Consider the following 8950-nt stretch of genomic DNA (forward strand, 5'->3'; position numbering starts at 1 on the left):
CTAGCCTGGGAACCTCCATATGCCATGGGGGCGGCCCAAGAAATAGCAAAAAAAAAAAAAAAAAAAAAAAATTATCCCTGGTAGAGGCAGGGAGCCCAACACAGAAAGCCACTGCTGCTACACTCATTCTGGAATTGAAGGAAGAGATACAGATTCTGTTCCTAATTGCATCACTTTCTTGCTACATGGCTTGAACAAGTCATTCAACTCTGGATTAGGCTTGATTAAAATTCATCACGGCTGAATAATTATAAACAATTATTACAAATTACTTAAACTATTTATCTATTTAAGCAAGAAAAAAGAACAATAACAGGTGAGTGTCTGTCCTTTTCTTCCCTTTAGGTTAATTGAATTTCCAAAAGATGCCTAAACTCCTACAAAGCATTGTCACTGTCATCGATCTTTTCTACCAATATGCTAAGCAGGATGGGGAGTGTGACATGTTGAACAAGGCAGAATTGAAAGAACTATTGGAAAATGAGTTTGGTCAAATTCTGAAGGTAAGAACTACAAGTCAGAACTGAAGATACCTGCAATTCTTTTCATTATTCTTGCCTACCTTTTTGTCACATATGAAAAAACTCCTAGAGAACCTTCCCTACTTGGTGATAGAAAATAGGATTTAGTAAAGGCTTGAAATAAGGTCAAAGTTGACCCATAATGTTTCCAAAACATGACCAAGGAGAGTGACACTACTAAGCAATGGAAGCGATGGGGGGCGGGATCTATAATTTAAATAATGACCTAGGTATTTCTGCTAGAAAGAAATTGAGCTGGTCCTCAGAAAAACTGCAAAGTAGGTGAAATTCATCTTGCTCCCTTTCTGTCTTTCTTCTGCCCCCGCACATCCTGAGCACTGCCCATTTCTGAGATTCTGGCATTAAAAGGCCTCTCAGTGCAGGAAATTAGCATCTTGCTCCTAAATCATAAAATAGGGTGATAAACACCCTAAAATGTTAGCTCAGGAACTAAATATTTTATAACCTTAAATATAGCTCTTGGTCTTCAACTCATTAAATCAAGCTGCCTACTGAATAGTTTTATTTGGATTTCTACATATGTCTTAAATTCAGTGTGTCAAACATGAAACATTATTTTCCCCTCTAAGCTCTCACCTCCTATTTGACCCAGGCATAACCTGGTGCCATTCTTAACTTCCTTTCTCATCAGGTTCCTAGACCCCCAAACCTCCACGGAATTCACCAACAGTCTCTCAAAACAGCCCATTTCTATCACTATTTTAGTCCTTTGGTCAAGTCATCTTCTACCTCCAATCTCAGCATTACATACAATCTTAATCATTTCACAACTCAACTCAAAATCCTCAACAGTTCTCAACTCTTAAAACTCCAAGGTTCCTCAACCCAACCTTAAAAGCATGACCTGGTCCCTATTTATCTCTCTAGGTGTAACTCTTGAGTGTTGAGACTACAATTGGCAATCCTTAATGTTTCAGTTCATTGTATGAGCCATGCTTCCTCTCACCTCCTGCTCTCCGTTCATATTGTTCCCTCTGCCTACAATGACCTTTTGCTCCCTCTCCCTCTTTACCTGCCTCTTTATTTGGCTAATTCCAACCCACCATTTAAAAGACATCGCTATCTCTCATTAACCATCCTTGAACCCCCAGTGAGTGTCCTCTGGTATAATGTTTCTCATAGAAACATTATCACAGTACATAGTACTTTTAAGTTCGTGTGCCTGGCCCAGTAAACTTTAAGTTCCATTTTCACTGCTTCGTCCCTAACCTGACACAATTCTAGGCAGATATTATGTGCACAATAAATCTTTGTTGAATGAGTTAATTCATTAGTTAATTAATTAAAAGCTGGACAAATAAAGAAAGGCCATACAGAATTAATGCAGGTATCCAAAAGCATTATTCATAAATTAGCTAATCATTCACATTCTCAGCAAATGCATCAGACCCATTACTTAAAAAAAAAAAATCAGTTCCCTTATTCCCTGTCATCCTCCAGTTAAACCCTCTTCTACCTATTTCTGACTGAATTATTCATTACATTTTCCTTTCTCTCATTCTGCTCAGCATAGGGAAGTCCAGATTAATGGACTATGAGATTGAGCTCCATGTAAGTAAGAGAAGCATTCACATTTCTACAGCCTTCCTTCAATTCATTAGCTCGCTGTGTGCTGCATACTGACAGAGCTTGTATCTTGTTCCTCTACAGAATCCAGATGATCCAGACACTGTAGATATCATCATGCAAAATCTGGATCAAGACCATAACAAGAAGGTCGAATTTACTGAGTACCTTCTGATGATATTCAAGCTGGCTCGCGCTTGTAACAAAATTGTCAGCAAAGATTATTGCAAAGCTTCAGGGTCAAAGAAAAGAGATTACATTCACCAGCACCAAGAGGAACAGAGTGAAACCGAAGAAGAGGAAGAAGGGCAAGAATCATCTTCTAGTCATTCAAGCTGGAGTGAAGGAAAGCATGATTCCTCCTCCTCCAGGGGCTCCAGAGGAAGCATTAACCACAGCTCCAGAAGAAAGAAGCATCAAAGAGGCTTGTCTAGTTCTGGGCACAGGCAAAGCTCTGGGGAAAGAAGGAAAGAGTCATGTGCAGGACACTTCAAGGACAGTAAGAAAAGCAAGCATGGCTCTTGTCAGCACAAAAGGTCTAAGAGTGAAGAAGTTGGTTATATTCATTCAAGTAACAGTAGAACGAGATCAGACTCAGCAAATGCATCAGGTGCTTATGGAGAACAAGGGCATGTGTGCCAGCTAGAGGGTCAGTCTTTCAGTTCTGACCAACACTGGTCTGACACAAATGAATCTTCAGGGAACAGACAACATAAGAAGAAATCAAGCCAGTCACTTAGAAAGCAGGATCATGTATTCAGCTCAAAGAGTTTCAGAAGACAAGACCACGGGTCAAATTCAAACGAGCCCACTGGTTGTAGTCATGGCTCTGGCTCAGGCCAGCACTCTCAACAGAGATGGCATGAACCAAATGAGGGATATCAATCAGGAAACTGTGAAGAACAAGGATACTGTTCTAGTTCAACTGAGGGATCCAGTTATGGCCAACTCAGGTCATGCTCAGGACAGTTTTCTAGCTGTGTCCAACATAGGTCTCAATCAGGTCAATCCTCTGGCTATGGACAACATAGATATGGCACAGGTCAGGCTTCTGGCTTTGGGCAACATGGGTCTGGCTCAGGAGAGTTTTCTGGCTTTAGTCAGCATGGATCTGGCTTGGGTCAATCCTCAAGCTATGAACAACATAATTCTACCTCAGGACAGTCACCAAGCTGTAGCCAACATGGATCTAGCTTAGGTCACTCTACTAGCTGTGGTCAACATGGATCTGGCTCAAGTCAATCATCTAGCTATAGACGATATAGCTCTGGATCAAATCAATCTCTTAATCATGGCCAACATAGGTCGGGATCAAGTCAGACTTCTAGCTATGGCCAATATAGGACTGGATCAGGTCATTCTTCTGGCTTTAGGCAACATGTGTCTGGCTCAGAAGACTCTTTTGGCTTTAGGCAACATGGGTCTGGCTCAAGAGAGTCTTTTGGCTTTAGTCAGCATGGATCTGGTTTAGGTCAATCCTCTAGCTATGGACAACATGGTTCTACTTCAGGAAATTCATCAAGCTGTGGCCAACATGGCTGTAACTTAGGTCAGTCTTCTGGCTATGGTCAACATGGCTCAGGTCAGTCTTTTGGCCATAGCCAACATGGGTCTGGCTCAGGTCAGCCTTTTGACTTTGGGCAACATGGGTCTGGCTCAGGAGAGTCTTCTGGCTTTAGTCAGCATGGATCAGGCTCAGGTCAATCCTCGAGCTATGAACAATATAATTCTACCTCAGGACAGTCACCAAGCTGTAGCCAACATGGATCTAGCTTAGGTCACTCTACTAGCTGTGGTCAACATGCATCTGGCTCAAGTCAGACGTCTAGCTATGGCCAATTTAGTTCTGGATCAAACCAATCTCTTAATAATGGCCAGTGTAGGTCTGGATCAAGTCAGACTTCTAGCTATGGTCAACACAGGGCTGGATCAGGCCAGTCTTCTGGATTCAGACAACATGGGTCTTTCTCAGGAGAGGCTTATGGCTTTAGCCAGGGATCTCACTTAGGTCAATCCTCTAGCTATGGACAACATGGTTCTACTTCAGGACATTCATCAAGCTGTGGCCAACACAGATCTAACTTAGGTCAGTCTTCCGGCTATGGTCAACATGGCTCAAGTCAGTCTTCTAGCCACAGCCAACACAGAGCTGGCTCAAGTCAGTCTTTTAGCCACAGCCGACGTAGGTCTGGCTCAAGTCAGTCTTCTGGCTTTGGTCAGCATGGATCTGGCTTAGGTCAGTCATCAAGCTATGGTCAACACCAATCTGGATATGGTCAATGTTCTAGGCATGGACAACATGGTTCTGCTTCAGGTCAGTCCTCTGGCTTTGGACAACAAAGGTCTAGATCAGGTCAGTCTAGCTATGACCAACACTGGTCTGGCTCAGGTCAGTCTTCTAGTTGTGGCCAGCATGGATCTAGCTCAGGAGAGTCTTTTGGCTGTGGTCAACATGGGTCTGGCTCAGGTCTGTCTTCTAGCTATGGCCGACATCGATCTGGATCAAGCCAATTTTCTAGCCACAGTCAATACAGATTTGGTTCTGGTCAGTCCTCTAGATATGGCCATCATGGGTCTGGATCAGGTCAGTCTTCCAGCTTTGGACAACACAGATCTAGCTCAGGAGAATCTTCTTCCTTTGAGCATGGATCTAGTTTAGGTCAATCATTAAGCTCTGGACAGAATGAATCTAAATACGGTCAATCCCCTGCCTATAGACAGCATGGTTCTACCTCAGGACAATCATCAATCTGTGGCCAACACACATCTGGACCAGGCCAGTCTTCTAGCTATGGCCAACATGGGTCTGGATTAGGTCAATCTTCTAGCTGCAGTCAACAGATGTCAGGGTCAGGACAGTCTTCTGGCCATGTCCAAAGTGGCTCTGGTTCAAGTCAATGCTCTAGCCAAGGCCAATGTGGATCTGAATGGAGTCAGTCTTCCAGATATGGCCAACACAGATCTGCCTCAGGTCAGTGTACTACCCAGAATCAACAATCTGGCTTGGGTCAGTATTCTAGCTCTGAACAACATGGGCCTGGCTCATATTGTTCATCTTGCTCTGAACAAAGTGGTTCTGGACCTGGTCAGTGTTCTAGCTATGAGCAACATGAATTACAAGGGAGATGTAGGTCAAGTTCAAGTGGAACTCATGAAGGGTACAGTAGACCCCAAACAGGTTCAAGTCCTAATCAGTCAAGAAGAAATAGTCAGGAATGGTCAGGGTACTGCCAAAAAGAAAGAAGTAGGAGCTGCAGTCCAACAAGCGGCGAGTCTGATGGATATGAGAGTATTCATGGACAATCAAGAACATGTAGGCAACAAAGCCAAGGATGCAGCCAGGATCAGTGGGAATCCAGCTGTAGCTATTCAAATTGTAATGAAGGGCAACCAAGAAGTAGTTATAGACAACTAGAAAGTTCCTCAAGTTGTGGCTCTGGACAATTTATACCCTCCTGTGGACAGTCTAGATCCAACACTACCAATACACTGTTAATTTGCAAGGAGGATAACAGACAAGGTGGCTATTTTCACCAGAGAGAAGTTGGTGACTGTGCAGGAGGAAATACCATCTCAAGCTCCCACAGTTTCCACAGCAGCACTCCACTCTATGAATATGTCCAAGAGCAGAGGTGCTAATTCGAGGAATGAACAATAAATAAGTGAAATTAACTCAAGTAGCAGTTTAAGAAATATGAAACTATTATATATGAGCAATTCATTACAAACCTTCTCTTTAAAAGTGGAGGTATCTATTTCTGTCTTTTCCATTTTTAAACATTTAACTGTACTCAATTCGTGGTTATTGGGTTCCTTCCAAAGAATATAGGATATGAGGGCTACTTTGTTGGGAAATACTGGTGAATAAAAAATGTGTGGGAATAAATTTGGAAGAACAATGAAAAGCAGTTAAGATGCTTGGGTTTGGTCGAAATATCTTTTTGAGAGCCCTTTGCTCATTATATGATGCCAAAGCTAAGCTTTCATCTATAAGGAACAAAAAATTAAAAATGCGCTACCAGTTCTGGAGTCAAAGTTTCTCTTACAGTAACATGACTACAATTTTTGTGTGCCCCACAATGTGTGCTGGCAGAAAGGCGAAGACCCTAAAAACAAAGATGCAGCATTGGTAGCCTCTTTACTTATCAAAACAACCAAGCCCCTATTCTTAGGTATATGTTTAACTGTTAAACTAATGAAAGGCATAAAAAAGTAGCACCAGGTGCTTCTTCCAAACCTGTGTGCGAGAATTTTATCTTAAAGGGCAGAGATGAATCAGTTCAGGTTTAGAGAGCTCTGGCTTAGTTTGAACAAGAATGATCTTGAAGCCTACTACTAAGAATTTTCTCCAGGTTAAAAAAAAATTTTTAGAAGATCAATAGTAGGAAAATACAATGGCTCCAAACTACTTCTGTAGTCACTGGTCTTTCCTCATAGAAAAAAATCTATTTATACAGAGATGGAACAAAAAGCTGTCCACTGCCACTGATGAACAGTTTCTTAGTTTAAGTAGAGCATATTTGTTTCAAGTTTTTGGATTCAAATAACTGGACTGTATTAAAAATGACAATAAACAATGGTGACCAAATACTGAGGTTTGTCTCATCTCTGCTTCATTTCACTCTCACACTCAGGTGGTCAGACGAGAAACTAACTCAAATAGTTATTTTCCAAGGCCCTGTCCTTCACAAACAATCCAGAATATATAAGGAATTTTTTAAACTCATAATTAAGACAAACGAATGAGCAGATCTAATTGGTCACTTACCAAACAAGATGTACAAATGGCCAGTAAGCACTTGAAAAGATGCTCAATGTCATTTGTCATCAAAGAAATGCAAATTAAAACATAATGAGATACTACAATACACACATTAGAATGGCCAAAACTAAAAATATGGGCAATAAGTGTTGGTATTACTGGTGGAAAGTAAAATGATATATTCACTCTGAAAAATAGTGAGGCAATTTCTTATAAAGTTAAATAAACATGTGTATATGACCTAACAAATGTATTCCTAAGTGAAATGAAAACATATGTCCACATGAAGATTTTTACATAAATGTTCACAGCAGCTTTAATAATAATACCCCAAGTCTAAAGCAACCAAAATGTCCACAATTTACCAAATTGTATAGCCAAACAAACACTATTTAATGAAAAGAATGAAGTGCTCATATAAATGACGTGGAAGAACCTTAAAAACATTATACCATATATATATACATATATATATATATATGTATATATATACATATATATATATATATATGACTGGGTCACTTTGCTGTACAGTAGAAATTGACAGAACACTGAAAATCAACTATAATGGAAAAAATAAAAATTATAAAAAAAAACATTACACTGATCAAAAAAGTCAGACACAAAAAAGTACATACCATATGATTCCATTTATATGAAACTATTAAAGATGAATTTAAAAATATAAAAAATAGAAAGATTACAGAGTTCCTGTCGTGGCATAGTGGAAACGAATCCAACTAGGAACCATGAGGTTGCGGGTTCGATCCCTGGCCTCACTCAGTGGGTCAAGGATCTGGCATTGTCATGAGCAGTGGTGTAGGTCACAGACACAGTTTGGATCCCACGTTGCTGTGGCTGTGGTGTAGGCCAGCAGCAACAGCTCTGATTAGACCCCTAGCCTGGGAACCTCCATATGCCATGTGTGTGGCCCTAGAAAAGGCAAGGACCCCCCCCGCCAAAAAAAATAGAAAGGTCTATTTCTACATAATAGTGGTTATGTAGGACTGGGAATGGAACTTATGAACTTATGAATTGTCTGGAGAGAGGAACCCACCCAAAGGAAAAATCCAGAGTGATGGACTTATTCTACATTGTTATATTTTTTTGTCAAAACTCATAAAATAGCATATTTAAAATGGTATATTTCATATGTAAATTATACCACATTAAAGTTGATTTTGTTTAAAATCTCCACAAGGCTTTTATGAAACCTGATACTAATTTTAAAATTTATATAAAGGAGCAAAGAATCAAAAATGGCTAGGATTAGAGTTCCCATCATGGCTCAGCAGAAACAAATCTGACTAGCATCCATGAGGATACAGGTTTGATCCCTGGCCCAGCTTCATGGGTTAAGGATCCAGCATTGCCATGAGCTGTGGTGTAGGTCACAGACACGGCTTGCATCTGACGTTGCTGTGGTTGCAGCGAAGGCCAGCGGCTACAGCTCCAATTTGACCCCTAGCCTGGGAACCTCCATTTGCCATAGTGAGGCCCTAAAAAACCAAAAAAAAAACAAATGGCAAGGATCATTTTTAAGAAAAATAAGGAGGAGAAAGGTCCTCTTATCAGATACCAAACTATATTACAAAGTTTTATTATTCAAGACAGTGTGGAGCTGTTGTAAAAATAAACATATAAAGCAATGGAACATCTAGAACAGCCCCAATTAAACAATAAATGTCTATAAATCAAAAGACACTCTCAAAAAGTAAAAAAGACAAGCCACAAAGCAGGATAAAACTTTGGCAAGACCTATAAACAACAAGTAACTAACAGCCAGACTGTACAAAGAACTTACAAACATCAAATTAGGAAAAAAACCAGCAAAAATTATAAAAAGAAAGTTCACCAAAATAAATACCCAAACAGCTAAGTGGCATTTTTAAAACAATGTTCAGGGAAACATAAAATTAAAATATGAGATACCATTTCATATCCAATGGGGCCTATACCAAGATCAGAGCTATTAGCAGAGATAACTTTTTATCAGAAAGATTATTTACATGGCCCAGCAAACATTTGTTTACCAAACATATGCTCTTCTCATCTTCCTGTGAATGGTCTTCCTCCCCTT

At 40.2% G+C, this 8950-nt stretch overlaps 1 protein-coding gene across 1 annotated transcript in view; it reads left to right on the forward strand.

Annotated features, from left to right (window-relative positions):
• The window catches only part of LOC100513083 (filaggrin), a 49589-nt gene extending 42245 nt beyond the window's left edge, over window positions 1–7344 (forward strand). The window contains exons 6-7 of the mRNA XM_021090821.1: window positions 366–503; window positions 2169–7344. Coding sequence (XP_020946480.1) covers window positions 366–503; window positions 2169–5747 — 3717 coding nt within the window. The 3' untranslated portion in view covers window positions 5748–7344. The remainder of the gene's footprint in view (window positions 1–365; window positions 504–2168) is intronic.

This window comes from Sus scrofa, chromosome 4 (assembly GCF_000003025.6).
Source record: "Sus scrofa isolate TJ Tabasco breed Duroc chromosome 4, Sscrofa11.1, whole genome shotgun sequence".
NCBI classification, from domain to species: Eukaryota; Metazoa; Chordata; class Mammalia; order Artiodactyla; family Suidae; genus Sus; species Sus scrofa.